General features: G+C 46.8%; 1 protein-coding gene across 1 annotated transcript in view; it reads left to right on the top strand.

Annotated features, from left to right (window-relative positions):
* The window catches only part of CCBE1 (collagen and calcium binding EGF domains 1), a 422,834-nt gene that overhangs the window by 355,361 nt on the left and 48,187 nt on the right, over positions 1-19,286 (top strand). The window contains exon 6 of the mRNA XM_088476536.1: positions 18,099-18,236. Coding sequence (XP_088332662.1) covers positions 18,099-18,236 — 138 coding nt within the window. The remainder of the gene's footprint in view (positions 1-18,098; positions 18,237-19,286) is intronic.

The following is a 19,286-nucleotide window of genomic DNA, read 5'->3' as shown; positions in this document are numbered from 1 at the left end:
ATCTTTTTGGCCGCTCCCTATAGCTGTGGGCGGTAACTCACAGCTATGCGAGCGGCCAGGAGGACGCTCTAAAAACTAAGATGGACGGCCCTGATTCAGAGCGAGCGCTCTGTCAGAGCGTCCGGCTCTGAATCAGGGCCTGAGTTTGAGAACCTGTGTAATTATATTGTATAATAATGGCATGTGCAGTGAGAAACACAGGGCAGAATCCGAAAGTGAAGTGATAGTGAAAGCCATTACTATATTATACACTCATCACATGGACATTTTTGATAAATCACTGTGCAAAATTATTTCTTAGTGCTGATATATGTGGCAATAATACTTTTTGGGGGAAAAATGCGGAAGAATTGGCGCCAACATCTGTAGCACAGAACCTGATTCTTACACACGTCTAGGAAGCAGCTGCAATTGGGTCTCTCCCAGTGCCATTTACTCAGTCATTGCACAGTCACACACACACACACACACTACCACAACGCTGCACATACTGATGCTGCCACCTACAGGATGAAGTGTGGCAGTGTCCTGATATGAGAAAATGAGAAACCACATGGAAGCAGAGGACCTTATTCAGAGCCGGACGCTATTTGCGCTCGCTCGTTCAGGAAAAAGGGGTGGCTATTCAAATGAACCGTTCGCTCTTTGCGGTCTGTTCACGCCGCTAGGTGTGAATGAGCGAACAAAACATGCGGTCGTTTTTTGGAAAACTACGCCCCCTGGCCGCTCGCATCCTAAGTCATGTCCGCTATTTATTAGATTAATCGAGTACATCGACCAGCGTATGAACTGCTCGCTATTCTTGTGGTTGGTTTTTCCTACCGCAATCATGCGAGCAGTTCTGACTATAAAACAACCAAGTGACGTGGTCAATGACGCTGCTGTATTAATTATGCACACCCTTAAAACGCCCGTTTTGACCTTTAAGCACGCCTGCGTTCGGATCTCCACTCCCCGTTGTCAAGCACCTTCCCCCGTTACCACCCACATACGCCTCCTCCTGTCACTCAAAATAGCAGGCATTCGCTATTTAGCGAACAAACGATTTTCGGCCGCACTGACTGGTTCGCGCATGCGTATTACGATCCGTACGCATGCGCAGTTGGGCAAACATCGCTCGGAACGAACGAGTGGCCGCTTACGAGCGGCTCTGAATCAGGCCCAGTGTCTTTATTCATCGGGACTTTTCAGCATGAAGAAAGTGATTATGTTGGCTAATGAGTAATTGTTGTTGTTGTTGTTTTTTTGCTTTGTTTATTTATAACACAACATAAGCAACCAGAACCCATGTAATTGTTGAATTACACATAAATTGTATTGTTTGTGGATGAGGTCATCTGAATCGGGTTTGGTATAAAAGACAAGAATTAGATACACAATGTCTAGATAGACAACAGATGTTAGATAAGCAATAGGTCGACAGGGACAAAGGGTAGACACAGAAAAGGTCAACATGGATGAATGTAGACCGGTTCAAAAGGTCGACATGGTCAAAAGTCGACACAAAAAATGGTCCACATGTGTTTTTATTTTCTAACCCTATTCTTCACCCTAACCCTCCCCTTGGTGCCTAAGCCTAACCCTCCCTCCTGGTGAGTAACCCAGACTGACGTGGTGAGTGCCTATCCCTAACCATCCCTCATAGTTCCTAACCCTAGCCCTCCGGTAAGTGCCTAACCCTAAACAAAAAACAAACAAACATGTGTTAACCATTTTTGTGTCAATCTTTTGACCCTATTGACCTTTTCTACCTATCGACCTTCATCCATATTGACATTTTCTGTGTCGACTTTTTGTCCCTGTCAACCTTTTGCCTGTTTAACATCAGCTGTCTACTTAGACATTATCAACCTTTTTCATGTCTATCTATTGACTGAGACCCATCTGACTCGTGTCTAATAACATGTTGCAGGATGTATTCCTGATAGCTGTGCTTGCTCCCGGCCAGGCAGTGTGTGCTGTACTGTGGGAGAGTCTGACATGAGGGATTCTCATTCACTGCCGCAGGAACTCTGCGATTACTAGTTTATTTTACTGCTTCTCATTTCAGCTGTAACATGGGGGTCTGTTTATAAAGCTTTGTTACACTGTACTCTAGGGTTACCATTATCTTTGGCTTGGTATAAAACAGCAAACAGAGGGCCTGATTCAGACCCGTTCGCGTGCGCATAGTGCTCGCAAGCGGGCCGATGGCGGGCCATTGCGCACGTTCAAGCCCCGGAGCGACAGCTCGCCCAGTTTTGTAGGCAGGTAGGGGGGGTGGCTGGACAAACGGAGGCGTTCCCGAAGGAACGCCTGCCGTTTGTGGGCTGCCCTACTGACATCACTTGTGTTGTCAGGAGTGGACTTCCTGCTTTTTTAGAGTAGGAAGTCCACTTGGGCTTACTAGGCCTGAGACCCTACCACAAGGGTCTCCTCGCAAGCCCGATGGTCGCGATAATCACGACTATAGCCAGGCCGCCCGCTAAAGCTGTGGGTGGTCACCCACAGCTTAGAGAGCGGCCTGGAGGCTGGGTTTTAAAAAAAAAAATGCCCTGATTCAGAGCGAGCGCCTCTGAATCAGGGCCAGAGTTCAATAGCCAAAGTGAGTATAAAATAACAGTTTTACTAGAGTAATTTAATAACCAGAAAATAAGTTATTTTCTTATTGGAAGGGCTCACTCACACCTACCCTCTGTTAGTGAACTTTTCTGTCGCTAACACAAGAAAAGCCCTCTAATAATAGGATGAATAGTTTCTTGTGGGCTTATTCCCACCACTGTGTTCAAATATTTTAGTGCTGTGGTTCAAGTTTGAAAGCTCTTCATGCTACCCATACTTACCTGTCCGGGAGACTCCCACCAGCATCCTGCTCACTTCTGCAGGGGTGTGGCTGTGATGACGTGATTGGCTGTGAATGGTGTTACCGTGGCTCCACTGCAACATCGTATTATTTTATAGTAGGGACGAGGCTTTGATGACTCAATCACAATATCAGTAGTGCAGGGGATGTGTGTGAACTGAAGGTACATTATCAAGAGATGCGTAATAGCTGCACCCTTTCAGTACACAACAGATCCATGGCAGGTAATGCGCCCTGGGGCAGCCCTGCCAGCTGCACATGTGACATCATGATGTCACGAAGAGAGAGTTGGGCTGTCGTCTTGATCAGGAAGCTGAGTGACTGTCACTTACTAAGGACTTGCTGGATTACACTCTGGTGTATCTGTAGGCAGCAGGATGCTGTTCCAGTCACCCAGCAAGCCAAATAAAGGTGGCACAAGACAAGGATGTAGCCGGCTCCTCTGCATTGCACCCTGGGTGGCAGCACCACTCTCACACCCCTAGTTCAGTCCCTGGTACACAATTCCCAAAGTGAGCTAGTATTTGTGACCCCTGATATTTATTTAGTCCCCCCGTTGTCAGCTTATTGAATATACAATATATACATATATAGGTCCTCTGCATTTACTAGGGGGCCTATTCATCATCACGTAAATGGCCCGTTACATATGCGGAAATGCTAGTTTCCGTATACTTTATGTAATGGGCAATTCATCATTGGGGTCCGATAGGGCTGCCTAATATTCAGCAAACTCCAAAACTATAAAGCAGAGCAGCAGCTGCAGGTGGATCTGCTACACAAGCTGCTGTGCCGTGTAACCGGCAGCTTGTGAGTGCTTTCAGGGGCTGTACGCCATTTGGAGATAGCGTTCAGTTACACTATCAATTTCCGAAAATCTATGATGATTTTCGAAAGCTTTTCAATGCAGTCTTTTCTACATCCCCATATTACTTTATGGGGAGTGTGGAAATTAACGCAGACGGACTTAACCAGGGGATAGTCATATCTCCTGCGTTAAGCCTTTTAATGAGTACAAGTGATACATAATTATGGTTAAAAGTAAACAAAAGTTTAGGTTTGATGAATAGGCCCCATAGTCAGTCTGTTTCCTTTGTTATTGCACAGTATGTTGGTTACCAATCACTTATTTTTAAATCAAACATTTACTAATACTTAAAAGAAAAATCGAAAAATGTAAGTCCTGTGTCCCTGTGCTGGTCTCTGGTTGTTGGCTCACCCACCAGTCACATCTGCGTCTCTGTTCAGTAAAGAGGTTGAGATTCTAGCATTGGAACATACTTGCCTACACTCCCGGTAGTCGTGGGAGGCTCCTGAGTTTTCAGGTTGCCCCCCGCACCCCCGGAAGAGTAGGCAGATCTCCTGCATCCTGCCCCTAGTGAAGTTGTCAGGATGGGGAGATTTATGGGGAATTTACATGCCTGTAGGGAGGGGGCGGGGCTAAATGACACGACTCGCATAGTTTAGTCACGCCCCCTCCTCGTAGACCCACAAATTTTGGACTTTAACGGGAAAGGGGCAGGGCCTAATGATGTCTACAGTCCAGCCCCGCACCCCGGACCGGCCAGCAGCATCTCTTCTCCAGACTGCTCTTGGAGAGGAGTTTTTAAAAGTCGGTAAGTAATGCATTGGAGATGGGTGGAGTTGGTTCGCCAGTCACATGGTCTACATCCAAATATCCTGTTTCCGTGTATCCTAGAAATGTCATTATTTTGATAATATTATTAGTTGCATTTATCATACACAGTTATGAAGAGATGTCTCTGTTTAGTTCCATTATTTGATCATCCTGGTTCGCTGTGGTTAGACACATTGGCATAGATTATGGTACACTTTCATTAAATGCGAAGAAAAACATTCCTGGCGCCCATTCTGGCTTTGTCAATTTTATGATCTGCTTCTAATGTCACGGATGGATTACTTTTAAATTGTTTGCAAAAGTCCTGCTTGAAATAGTCTTTTTTTTTTCTTTTTTTTTAATTCAGTCTCACAGTCGCAGACATTAAAAATATTCTGATGCAATTTTTTGTTTCACCAGGCGGTCTAAACCTTTCATGTTTAATGTGTTTTATTTGTTGAGCAGCAGTCAGTATTGTCTGTTATCAGTTTTAAATTAGGTGTTTACTACTGTAGACAAATCGGGGATTAATACATATGGCAGACACTAGTTGTCAGTGGCAGATCATAGACAACAGGAATATTACACTGACTGATTGAAATCGGACGCAAGGCCCCAGCTCAGGAGACGTCTTTCTGGGAGAACGGAAGAATATTTATTTTCAGAGATTAAAATAAATGGATAAATAAACACATGTCAATGTTTTCAGTGTCCAAAAAGGGACAAGTAGGACTTAGAAATCAAAAGGACTTTTTTCGGCTTGCGTGCAGACAGGCGATCTCAGCAGACTGTGTACGAGACCTACATAAACCTCCTTCTCACCATCAGCCTGATTAGGGTACATTGTTTAATGAAAGCTTTAATATCTATGACCATATTTAGAGATTACTATTATAACGTGTCTTTTTCAGCTACATAAGATCATACTTGCCTACCCTCCCGATTTGGTCGGGAGCCTCCCGAAAATCGGGTGCCGCGCCCGGCCTCCCGGAAAGGTAGGCAAGCCTCCCGGTCCCTAGTGATCTATCTGCCCCCCCCGCGAACACAGTATAATCCCCGGCAGCAGGGGGGGGGGGGGTGGGTGGTGACGCAATTCGCGCTGAATCACGTCATTGTGGCCCCGCCCCTGCTTCACAATGCCATTTATCTCGGCATTGTGAAGAGGGGGCGGGGCCGTGATGACGCGATCGCGCTGTCACGCCCATGCCCCGCCCCCATTGTCGAGTAATTTTCTGGGCCACGTCCCCTTTTGATGTGGCACGCCCCCCTTCCTCCCGGAAGGAGGGAGCTAGAAGTCGGCAAGTGTGCATAAGATGCAGACGGGTTAGGTACGGGATGCAGGTGCTCGGGATCCCGGTGGACAGAATCCCGATGATGGCATCCCGAAAGTGTTAGGATACGACACCTGTCGGTCAGTATCCTAACCCTACCCCAGGGGCGTCACAAGGGGAGTGCGGACTGCACCCGGGTGTCACCCGCCGAGGGGTGACACCAAAGTGCAGACTCCCCCTCAGTGACAGAAGCCGGGTGCTGCACTGTAGCATTAGGTGCAGCACTCGGCTCCTGGCACTGTGAGGGAGCCGGCACTGCACACAGGGCAGTCCGCACCTCCTGCACTCCCTGGCCCTCCCAGTAAAAAGCACGTGAGTCGGGATTACGGGGTTCGGGCCGTGTGGCCATGCCCCCTTCCCGTGTGGCCACGTCCCATGTCTGAGGCCACTCCCCCTTTTCAGCAACGCTGCGAGCACAGCACTGCCCTACCCCAAACCCTCCCCACCTAGTGCCTAAGCCTAACCCCCGCCCGCACCCTAAACCTAACCCTCCCCCCTAGTGCCTAACCCTAACCCTCCCCCTAAGCTCAGTAACATCACAATGGTGGTGAAAAATAGCCAGCCACAAAATATGCTTCTTATTCGCATCACTAATGCAACAAAAGATCAATTCGCGGGTACCCTGCACACTAATGCTGGCATTTCCTGGAACTTCTGTGTGTGACATAGGCCCGTATTCAATTTGGAGCGAAAAACCGTTTTCGCGTGTTTTTGCAGAAACTTTTTGCCGATGACGTCATTTTCGCCTGTTTTGATTTTACTCTGTATTCAATTTGGAAGACTTTTCGTCTAGGCAGAAAGTCAATACAATGTAATAGGCAGAAACTTTCGCCTATGAATAGCAGGCGGCAAAAAATGCAGAATTGGCGTTTTGGGGTGCAACATTGCGGGAACCCCCGTGCAGCCTTCAGATAGTCCCCCAAAGGTAAACTGTGTAATTTTTTTTTTAAAAAGACTTAAGAACACCCAAAAAAATCACTTTGAATTTGGGGGCGAAAATAAAAAATTTTTGGGGACAAAGTTAAAAACTAGCGAACTTGACTCTGGGGGGGTCCCCAAGTACGCCCCAGGTGTTTGTTCCATTGCCGGTGCTTGCGGAAGGTGGATTTTTAACAATTTTTTTAAACTTAACTTTAGCAACTTTAAAATATGCTGACCCCCATTTTCAAGTACCCCAAATTTGCTGGGATAAATTATTTTGTGCCAAAAAACCTCCTGAATACTATTCTGCACCACTTATACAAAAACGCTATTTAGCAGCTATTGAGCCGTTTAAAAACACCAAATACCTTCAGCAAGCCAAATCGGGGGTAACCATAGGGAACCCCCATGTCAGAGCATCTTTTGGGGGGTGTCAGGCTGATATCCCCAAATCTGACAGTACTTTCCTCTTGTTTAAGTTTCGCCGGGTCCCGTTTTCGCCTACTTTCAAATTGAATACGGGGATAAGCGCAATACTTTTCCGCCTAAAAACAGGCGATGTAGGCGGAAAGTCCGGGAGGCGAAAAAGTATCGCGGCTCAGCTCAAATTGAATACGGGCCTTAGTTGCTAATCTTTGTAAAAAGGCAAAAGCCAGAGGTCCGATGTGAGCGAATCACGCCATGTCTTGCGCCATGTATCATTATGCCTAATCTGTGACTTTGCAACAAAAATACTAATTCTAACTACCAAGAGCAGTATAAGCGACTGTGTATGTGGCTATGATGCGAATAAGACGTACAAATTCAGCACAAAGTACACAATTACGGAAATCGCTACCCAACATTGCGTCTTGCATGAGGACACACCTGTACTTACCTATCATTGGGCCTGATTCAGAGCCGTTCGCTATTTGTGGTCGCTCGTTTAAAAACAAGGGGTGGCTATTGATGATCCGTACGCACATTGCAGTCTGTTCACACCTCTAAGTCTGAACGAGCGAGCAAAACATACGCTCGTTTATTTGTTAAAAACGCCCCCTGGCCGCTCGCACCATACGTCATGTCCGCTATTTATTAGATTAATCGAGTACATCGACCAGCGTATGAACTGCTCGCTATTCTTGTGGTTGGTGTTTGCTACCACAATTTTGCGAGCAGTTCTGGCTCTAAAATAACCAAGTGACGTGGTCACTGACGCTGCTGTTTTAAATATACACACCCATAAAACGCCCGTTTTGACCTTTAAGCACGCCTGCGTTCGGATCTCCACTCCCCGTTTTCAAGCACCTTCCCCTGTTACCACCCACATACGCCTCATTCTGTCACTCAAAATAGCAGGCACTCGCTATATAGCGTACAAACGATTTTCGGCCGCACTGACTGGTTCGCGCATGCGTACTAAAAACCGTACGCATGCGCAGATGTGCAAACATCGCTCGGAACGAGCGTACTGCCGCTAACGAGCGGCTCTGAATGAGGGCCATTATCCATTCCACCGAGGTCTATGGGGCTGGTAACAAACTACTAATCATTTATCTAGCACCTTCTAAAAAATAACAGCTAGTTGCTATGGGCAATTGGTTGCTATGGGCAACACCTCCACTTCTGTAAACGCGCAGTTTAGTATATATTCCCCTTAGCATGCATGCCGAACTTGATTTCTGAGCACCTTCCGAAAACCTAGTTCAGTGACAAGCTGCTAGTGTGCATGTCACCTGTGTACAACCTAGGGTTTGATTCAGCAAGGATGGCAGCTGCCATAACGCACGCAATCGTCTGATTATTGCATTCTGTGCGTGCGTACGCATCACAGTGTGCGTGTGCGAACCAGCCACTGTGATCAGGACTGCGATCACAGAGACTACGCAGACCCATCGCAGAGTGATTGACAGGAAGTACCATTTGGGGGTGGTGATGGGGTGGGGTGCGAAACGCAGGCGTGCCAGTGCATTTGCATGCCGTTACAGGGACGTGCACAAATTAGGCACTGCGATGCCATACGCAGTTTGGGCTTTCACTGCGTGCGATGAGGTTAGCAATTCCTGAGTAAGGTCAGAGCTTGTGCAAGTGTGCGTTTTACTGATGGTTTCGCAGTCTTGCTAAGTATTATGCATGTGTGTAGGTAAGGTGGGCGTCCTTATGTTGTGCTGCAACGGGCGAGCGATTGCAGAGGATTAGCATATCTTTGCAGTGAGACTGCGTCATGGCTATTGCAATTGCAGTTGCGATCCGTACTGTATCAGGCCCCTAGCCTGGTGACAGGTGTCAGCAGGTTAGGGATGGAAACATGTCACTCTGCTGCCTGTCAGCAGAGAATCTGGAAGCTTGCTGCACAAGCCCATTAGCTGTTGCTAGGTGGCAACCCTATTCCCTAGAACAAAGAAAGTTTGCAGATCCTAGATTCCTGCAAACTACAGTATACAGAAGATGTATTAATTCAACATAATTGTAACATAAGCACTTTAGCCATGAAGATGCCAAGTTTTGCCTCAAAACATATACAGTATATCTAAAAGTCTCAAGTCTCCGAGATTTCGTTTTGAGGAATGAGGCCCTGATTCACTACAGATCGCAATATAGCGAACGCACGCAGTTCAACTGCCATAGTATGCTAATCCATAGCGATCGCAATGCCGCCGCACCACTACATAAGGACGCCCACTTCACCTGCACGCACATCTGTAATGGTTAGCAAAACTGCGAAAACATCGGTACAATCGAGTAACATCGGACCCATACGCACAGTTAAGGCAGGTCAGACCTTACTCAGGAATTGCTTACTTCAGCGCACGCTATGAGGCCTCAGGCTGTATGTGAGATTGCATTTGTTATTTATGCACGCCTGCGTTTCCCTGACCACGCCCCCCCCCCCGGTCTCCACCCACATATGGCACTTCCTGTCAATCACTGTGCGATGGGCCTGCGTAGCCTCTGCAGTACCTAGTTTGCGCAACAATCGGCTGATTGCGCCCATATAAGCAACTGCGTTCCTTGCTGAATCAGACCCTGAGACCACTGTATTGAGAAAAAGGGATGAGCAGCGGAAAAAAATATTTATTTCACAGATGTCTTAATATACAGTATATACCCCTATCACCAAATCCCTGTTTCTGATGCTCTGGGACATGTTTTCTAGCATTTCTCAGCAGAGATTTACATGCGCGTCAAGGGTCCCAACCTGGTAAGTAAACAGAAAATATACTATCAAGTTTGTCCTGCTGATACAGGTGATTTATATGTGACATAATAATACAAAGGAGACAGAGTAGACATATCCTGTATGTAACTGCGTATGCAATAGCGATTACGCACGCAGTTCAACTGCGATACTATGCTAATCCATTGCCATCGCTATACCCTCGCAGCAGTGCACAAGGACGCTCACTTTACCTTACACACATACGTAACGTTTAGCAACACTTCGAAACCACTGTTACAATGGAGTACCATCGCAGCCTCACGCACACTTGCACAAAGGCCCTGATTCAGAGCCGGACGCAAGTGGCTGCTCGTTCGCTCCGAGCGATGTTTGCCCAACTGCGCATGCGTACGGATCGTAATACGCATGCGCGAACCACTCAGTGCGGCCGAAAATCGTGTGCTCGCTAAATAGCGAATGCCTGCTATTTTGAGTGACAGAATGATGCGTATGTGGGTGGTAACAGGGGAAGGTGCTTGAAAACGGGGAGTGGAGATCCGATCGCAGGCGTGCTTAAAGGTCAAAACAGGCGTTTTATGGGTGTGCATAATTAAAACTTCAGCGTCATTGACTACGTCACGGGTTTTTTTTTAGCCAGAACTGCTCGCAAAATTGTGGTAGCAAACACCAGCCCCAAGAATAGCGAGCAGTTCATACCCTGTTCGATGTACTCGATTAATCTAATAAATAGCGGACATGACGTAGGATGCGAGCGGCCAGGGGGCGTAGTTTCCCAAAAAACGACCGCAAGTTTTGGACGCTCGTTCAGTCCTAGAGGCGTAAACAGCGAACGGTTCATTTGAATAGCCACCCCTATTTTCTTGACGAGCGAGCGCAAATAGCGTCCGGCTCTGAATCAGGCCCAAAGTCTGACCTTACTCAGGAATTGGTAACCGCATTGCACGCTATCAGGCCTCAGGCTGCGTAAGGCATCACAGTGGATAATTTATACATGCCCCTGTAACAGCATGCGAACACACTGACACGCCCGCATTCAGCCGCCCCCCCCGCCCGCTACCACCCACAAACGGCACTTCCTGTCAATCACTCTGCGATGGGTCTGTATAGTCACTGCGATTGCAGTCCCCACCCCGCAGGGGCCGGTTCGCGCACATGCGATGCGTACCCCTGCGCAGTGCGAAACAATCAGCAGATTGCGTGCGTAATCGCAGTTGCGTACGGTAGTGAATCAGTCCCACTGTCTCTACTGCTTTGGGGGCCTGTTTATTCAAAAATCTGATCTTCCTCTGAACATTAAGATTCCTTACTGCTGCATATCGCTGTAGCAAGGAGTATTATTTTGGGGGTATTTGCCAATGTAAGGTTGCCTGGAACATTGTCTAAGATAGAGCCCGTCCCAGCGATCAGGTAGAAGTGAAGTGATGGGTTGTGCTATTACTTTAATCCTGGGTTGGAACCTGGCTGCTCACCTGCACATGTGCAGAATGGAATGTGTGCACTGGGCACCACGGCCGCTCCTGTCCACCGGGGGAGCTTGTCCTCATAGGAAACAGGGGACTTACGTTATCTGAAGATGGTGTTAGCTGACACAGGCTAACACCATCTAAGAATATCTAAGAGCTATGCTTTTCAGAGCCAGTCAAATAGCCGTCCCCAGACAAAACTATGGGGGTGTGTTGCTGCTGTGAGCGCAATTACTACAGTATCTCCAATACCTCCTGCTTCAATGTGCGAAAATTAACGATGTGTGGGGGCTCGGTATCACTCAGATCTTTTCGCCACATTAGCGCAAATTCAGATTAGTTCGGATTTATCTTATCGGCTATCTGGCTATCACGTGTTTTGGTTAACCAATAAGTTAAATCCAAACTAATCTGAATTTGCGCTAATGTGACGAAAACTGAACCCGTGACATCTCTAGTGGAAATAGATGTTTAAAAGACAGAATTAGTTTGATAAATAGAATAGAAAGGAATGCTAAGATCGTATCTTTGTTTTTCTATGAAGATAGAATTAAAGGACAAACTTTGGGCCTGATTCAGAGCCGGACGCTATTTGCGGACGCTCGTTCAGAAAAAGGGTCCGGCTATTTAAATTGAGTGCTCGCTCTTTGCGGTCTGTTGACGCCTCTATGTCTGAGCGAGCGAGCGAACGAAACATGCGCTAGTTATTTTGTAAATATGCCCCTTGGCCACTCACATCATACGTCATCTCCGCTATTTATTAGATTAATCGAGTACATCGAAAGGCGTATGAACTGCTCGCTATTCTTGTGGTAGCATTTTCCTACCGCAATCATGTGATCAGTTCAGGCTAAAAGACAACCAAGTGACGTGGTCGATGACGCTGCTTTGTTAATTATGCACACCCTTAAAACGCCCGTTTTGACTGTTTGGCACGCCTGCGTTCGGATCTCCACTCCCCGTTTTCAAGCACCTTCCCCTGTTACCACCCACATACGCCTCTTTCTGTCACTCAAATTAGCAGGCCCTCGCTATTTTGCAAGCACACAATTTCCGACCGCACTGACTGGTTGGCGCATGCGCATTACAACCCATACGCATGCGCAGATGTGCGAACATCGCTCGGAGCAAACGAGCGGCCGCTTACGAGCGGCTCTGAATCAGGCCCTTTGTGCATATATATGATTTTTATTCATTTTAGGTCCATTTATCACCTTACATGAATATATTTCAACTTAGCCAAATATAAGAAAACAAATATTTACCATGTATCATTCTACTGTACTTTTTTTGGTGCCAAACATTTATTTATTAAACATGAACAGACACCTCCTAACATAAGTACATAATTGGCACCATCTATATTATATAGTTATTTATTTTTACCTTTCACACTCTTAAGTATATTTATAAATTCTTCTGTGGTTCCTCTTAAGCTGCTGACAAAACCAGCTCACAATCCCTTGCTTAAACAAATTTGATTTTTATGTTTTAAATCTGTCAGTGTTGTTTTACATGGGGGCAACAGATCTACGTAGCAGGATCTTTTCTTAAATGAAAACCCTGCACCCTACAAAGAATAACAAATATTAACGGAAAATGTGTCTGTGGTTTTACTTATTTACACTGAAGTGTCAAGGTGCATTCACACGTAACGATTTTTTGAACGATTTAACTATAATGACGTCGTTATCGTTCAATCCTTGAAAAAATAGTTCAGTTTATGAGTTAAAACGATGAACGATTATCGTTCGTGCGCGTTCCCGTTTGTAGTTCATTATGACTGACCAACTGAACGATTTTCATTAAGGGAAGTTACAAAAATTTGTTTGTAGTTAAAAAAAATCGTTCATTACAATTCAAAAAAATCGCTCACTTTTTCAAAGGAAAAACTGAATGAAAATCGTTAATGAAAATCGTTCATTAACTACATCGTTACGTGTGTATGCAGCTTTAGAAGTCATGGGATAGGTGCCTAGTACTACGTAAGACCCAATCTAGCCCGACGTAGTGTAGCAACTCAACGTGGCATCAATTCCACAAGTGGACAGAAGATCAATGGAAAGATGTTGACCCATGCTGTCTGGATAATCTCCCTGATATTTGTAGGTACATGATCTTGTATGCGAATGGACCTCTCAACCACATCCCATAAGTGCTCAATTGGGTTCATGTCGGGGCACGTGTTGGCCGCACCATTAGTCTGAACTCTCCAGAATGCTCTTCGAACCAATTCTGGACAACTTGGGGCCGATTACACAGTGCATTATCCTGCCGCAATATTCCATCGTTGTGTGGGTACATGAAGTCCAGGAAGGGCTGCAAATGGTCATCAAGCAATGTAACATAGCATTTACCAGTCATTGAACCCTACATCAGACCAAAACAACCGCAACATCTGGCCACGTTACAGGTTGCCATTCCTCCAGGGTCCCTGTGCTGGCTCCACCCTGAACATGTGATGTCACACAAGAGGGCGGGCCAACTGCTGTATTAAGTCTTGAGCTGCCAGGACGATCTACACACTGTAGTGTTCATGCCCGGAGCCTCCTTTGAATGCTCCAGACAGCACTGAAGCAGTTCTACTGGCCGCAGGGTGCCCTTCCAGGCACCCTGCTAGCCAGATGCAAAGAAGTTGGGCGACGACGGTGCCACCCCCAAGGCTCTGCATAATAGCACCACATGCTACGGCCCTGCCTAATGGCGAAACTGTGAGCATGCTGAGATGTGTAGTTCCACTGCGGCTGGAGGGCCGCTTCTTGTTGGGCCACTTCACTATAGAGTTTACGATTCAAATAAAACATCAGCTTGAGACTAAAATGTATTTTTCCTTAACAATCACTTCTGACTGCAGCACCGGAGACGTGGATGACTGTACACAGGGGTATCCCAAGCTGCCTCTATTTTATGTTTAGGTTGGAAACACAATGACGGTGTTCTCATCTCAGTTCTGCTACAATGCTACGCAATCTTTTGTTTCGCCTCCTATAACATATTCCCGTACTCCTGCAGCCAGCCGTGCCAAACACGAATGGATGGGAACATTTTCAACGCAGAAATAATAATAGGAGTAGATGGGATAAGTACTACACTCTCTTGGTGAAAACTGCTCTCTGGTGAAAAGTAAGAGCCTGTTATTGATGTCTTTTATAAAAATGGATGTACGATGTGCTGTGTTTGGCAACAGCTGCGGGTCAATCACCGCTACAGAAAGTCTCGTAAAAGAAAAAAAATACCTAGATCCCATCTATGAGGAGAGACTGAAACGTGATATCTCCATAAGATTAAAAATCACTTCCAAGGCTGAGCAGCTCGGCGGAGAGTGCACTCCCCATCCTTCATGCCCATATCATCCTGTGACTACATTGCGGTCTGACAGATGATCCGACGGTTCGGTTCAGGCAAGGACTGATCAGGGATCTCAGAGGAGACATTATCGTCAGCGTCACACGGAGGTAGAACATACAGATGCAGCGTCCGCATCAGCTCTCGAGAAGCCGAGCAGGAAATTTTCACGCCACGATCCAAGATCCGGGAATCCTTGGGCGGTCCCTAAAGGATTTTCCGTGTGCTGGGATGCCCATCGAGCAAACCTTCTTTTAATGAAAAATGACTCCTAGTGTTGGGAAAGCCAGTGACTTATTCATAGAACACATTAGAGGAAGCCTAAGAAAGTTACTGCGGTTGTTGCCATATATATTTGGCTCACGTTCCCGTAGAAGTCCTGTATAATGAGTGTATTTATTCATATAGCTCATTGATAATTGCTCCGTGTTTTAGGTATTTGTTTGGGTTGCCACGTAACCTTCAGCTGTTATGTAAATGATTGGGGACCTTTACTCACAAGTTTAGATAATGCAGGTAACGCTTTTGCTTTAAAGATTTTTTTCAGTTACAGTATGAATTATATATTATCCCTCATTATTTCTGTTGCATAGTTATACAGCTATTAAAGTTGAAAAATCCCACTACATGTTGAAAATGTTCCCATTCATTTGTGTTTGTCTCATACCGTGGGGACTGACTGAAAGGCTCAGAAAATAAAAGTCAGTGACCCCCTCATTTTACCGTTTGAAACTGAATGGTGCATTGCTGGTTCACAAGCCTTATTTTGGGGATCTGTAGGTTGTATCCTCATTGTTATGCAGCAACGAGCATCATTTCAGCTTTTCCTGCCCACTCTGGATCTCATTCAGAGCCGCTTGCGAGCACACATGGTTTGCGAGCGCACATGCGCACGCTTCGTTCTGCGCTTGTGTGAACTACTCTGTGCGATCGCAGCCCGCTCGCTCGCCCACCAAAGACAGCCCAGTGTAATGAGTGACAGGAGAGGCCGTTTGTGGGTGGTAACGGGCAGTGCAGTAAAAATGGGGAGTGGAGGTGCGAACGCAGGCGTGCCTGAGTGTTTTAACGCCGTTTCAGAGGCGTGCATAATTAACATAATTACACTGAAGTCCTCGCAGTGCTTGCGGTAGGGAAAGGCAACCACAATCGCTGCGATCGCTTCCGATGGTCCTCGATGTACCAATGCTTTAATACACTTTAATACATGACGTGCGCTGGTGGGCGTCTCTACATACGATAATGGGTGTCTGCATACACAGAGCGGTCGCTCGAACAGCCAAAGTGGGTGTGCTTATGCTTTGGCGAGAGATCGCTTCCCATGCCGTCACTTTGTCATATTTGCTAGCGAGCGGCTCTGAATGAGGTCCTCTGTCTTTTGTGGCCTTTGCTACTGATGTCAAATATTAAATCATTTATAATACCAAGGGCACATTAGAGGCTGTAGCAGGGTTTGTTTTTTTGTGCGTGCATTTGTGAGATATGTGGGTGGAGGGTGATGGTGTAATCTGCTCCAAACGCTCTTCAGGACACTGGTGGTTCCTCAGACAGTCCTGGACCTACTAACATTGCAATCCCATGCACAGCAGGTGTGATGACCTAGGGAATATCTACCTGTGGCCTAACTACAGCCGAACATGCTAGGTGAAAATGCACTAATCCTCTCTTCTAAATCTACAGTCCTCACATATCCATAGAGACAATATAGAAGAATACCCAATACAATAAAATACAGAACACTATAATTAATACTGAGCAGACAGTCTACCTCAAAGCTGGGAGGTTTAGAGACATGTTGACCAAGAGGTTATACCAGCTAGGCAGCATACTCTGGACGCTCCCGAGCTACAATAGGATTTGTCCACCTTATTCTCAGCTTTTTTGGTGGGAAAATGGGTAAGGCATGACCCATGTGACAAGGTCTCTCCAGGGCTGTAATTATACCCTAATGGATAGGGGAAGCGCTGAACCAAGGGTCCAACATGCAATATATGAAGCCCCACATCCTAACTGACTGGCCCAGGGTTAGGTGCTTCTTTGGTGTATACAGTGTATATATATATATATACAGTATACAGTGTACAGTATATTACAGTGGGCAATAAGCCTTATCTACCCTACTTCCTCAAGGCCACTACAAGGCGGTACCCTATGTGAGGTCTGACCTGCCTTAATTGTGCGTATGGGTCCGATGTTACTCGACGTTACTGATTGTTGCCCAAGTATACGGACGTGAGTAAGGGGATGTGAGCGTCCTTATGTCTGGCTGCGATCGCAATGCGAATGCAAACATTTACATATCACCGCTGATATTAGCAACTGCGTTGTGTGCGTATTAGCAGTATAGCGATCCTTGCTGAATCAGGCCCAATGTTGCTTAAATTACATGTGCTATATTAAGATGGATCATTTTGATTGAATCATTGATTATTTATGAAACACTTTTTTCATACCTAATTAGTTTTCTTCTTATTAGTGCATCCCTCCCGACTTTTGTAGTCGTTGGGGAGGGACAACTGAGCGTGCATGAGCGAGGTCATGGTCAGCGTATCCAATGCTCCCAGGGGTGCGTTCTGTTACTGCTTCCCCCAATATAATGTGGGTATAGCTTCCAACCATGGGGCGAACTGCGGTGAGCTTACAAGTTTTTCCCATGTTCTAAGAACTTCTCTGGTTCCTCTCGTCTCTTCCCCAAAGTTAAAAAATATACCGGTAGGTGAATTGCCGTGCGTGTGCGCATATGTGTACCTGCGATGGGGTAATCAGATTGTAAATAAACCTCTTCTACTTGTATAGCGCTGGATAGCAGAAAATTGGTGTTATATAAATGAGGCATTATGGGCCTCATTCAGCACGGAGCGCTATTGCGATCACGGCTGTGTAATTGCACGCAACACTGCTGCGAAAATATGATAATGTTTGCAAACGTTCAGCAAGCATAGAGACGCCCACTACCGCTTTCTCACATACGTAATACCTCGTAGTCCTGCATATACATCGGTAACATCAAGGAACATCGGCCCCTCGTGCACAGTTGCAGCAGCTCTGACCTGTCTCGGAAATTGCTAAATTCGTCGCACGCAGAGAGTACACAAATTGCGTATACCGGCGCAGTGGCTAATTTATGCACGCCTATGCAACGATGTTCAAACGGATTGGCACGCCTGCGTTTCTCAGACCACTCCCCCGTCACCACCCCCGATCGCTGACGGCCTATTACTCACTCTGCCAAGGATCCCTATGTGCGTCCGTGATCGCAATGTGTATACTGCATGTGCAGTACGCACCATCGGCCTATCTGCACACGCGGTTGCAATTGCTTTCGATGTTTGTAACCAAACAGGGCTCTGCTTGCTGTGTAAAATGCACTTTCCTGTATAATCGATGTTTCAACCCTTCTTTTCATTTTCTGGATTGCTAGATATCGATGAGTGTGCTCTGAAGAATGAGACAGTCTGTTCTCACATCTGCATCAACACTCCGGGAAGTTACAGGTGCGAGTGCCATGATGGCTATGCCCTTGAAGAGGACGGGAAAGCCTGCATTAAAGGAAGCCAAGGTATGGATAGAGTGTTACTGTCTATGCTGCACTGATCCAGCAAGAAACGCAAGTGTGCACACGCACGCACTCGGCCGCTGCGAATGTATGTTATCAATGCGTACGCACGGCAACCGCAGTATAAGATGCAGACGCCCAGCACTACACAATGCCGCCCACTTCCCTCTACTCAAAGCCTGGGTAGTCCGCAAGACAGCGGAAACATCGGTAACATCCAGAACCATCGAAACCATACGCACAATAGAGGTTGACCTGATATCGTGCAGGATTGTGGCCACTTCCTGCGTGCATCGAGTCGTCTGGCTGCGTATGGCGCTGCACTGCCTTAATTATATAACAAAAGATAAGGGATACAGGGCCTGATTCAGACCCGCTCGCGAGCGCTTGAGCGGGCGATGGTGTGCTCTGCACACGCGCAGCGGCCGCACTGCGCGTGTGCGCAAGCCCCGGAGCGAGATAGAAATTCTCTCACTCCGTGGCTCACTACAAAAGGGGCGGCTGTCGATGTTGATCGACAACTCGCCCCGTTTTGTAGGCGTGGCGGGGGGGTGGCTTCACAAATGGAGGCATTCCCATGCGAACGCCTTCTGTTTGTGGGCAGCACCACTGACATCACCAGTGATGTCAGTGGGAGAGCTTCCGGCTCTATTAGAGCCGGAAGCTCTCTGGGGCTTGCGGCCACGAGACCCTACCACAAGGGTCTCGTCGCAAACCCCGATGGTTGCGATGGTCTTGACCATCGCGACCATCATCCTGGCCTCTCGCAATAGCTGTGGGAGGTCACCCACAGCTATGCGAGCGGCCAGGAGGCCGCACAAAAAAAAAAAAATGCCCTGATTAAGAGCGAGCGCTCTTTCAGAGCGACCGTCTCTGAATCAGGCCCACAACGCTCTTGGCCCTCTGTGGGGATGTCCCTTGCTGCTCCACTGATAGAGGTATCCCGACCTCTTTAGGATAACTATAATTAAAACAGAAAGTGGTGCGCTCTAGGACGATCTTGGTGTACTGTAGTATATATTATTTACGTGTCCTGTTCGTTTGTCATTTTCC

The sequence above is a fragment of the Taudactylus pleione genome, unplaced genomic scaffold (genome assembly GCF_031769625.1).
Source record: "Taudactylus pleione unplaced genomic scaffold, aTauple2 ptg000189l, whole genome shotgun sequence".
Taxonomy (NCBI): domain Eukaryota; kingdom Metazoa; phylum Chordata; class Amphibia; order Anura; family Myobatrachidae; genus Taudactylus; species Taudactylus pleione.
The sequence above is the reverse complement of the archived record's forward strand: the minus strand, read 5'-3'. Positions and strand labels throughout refer to the sequence as shown.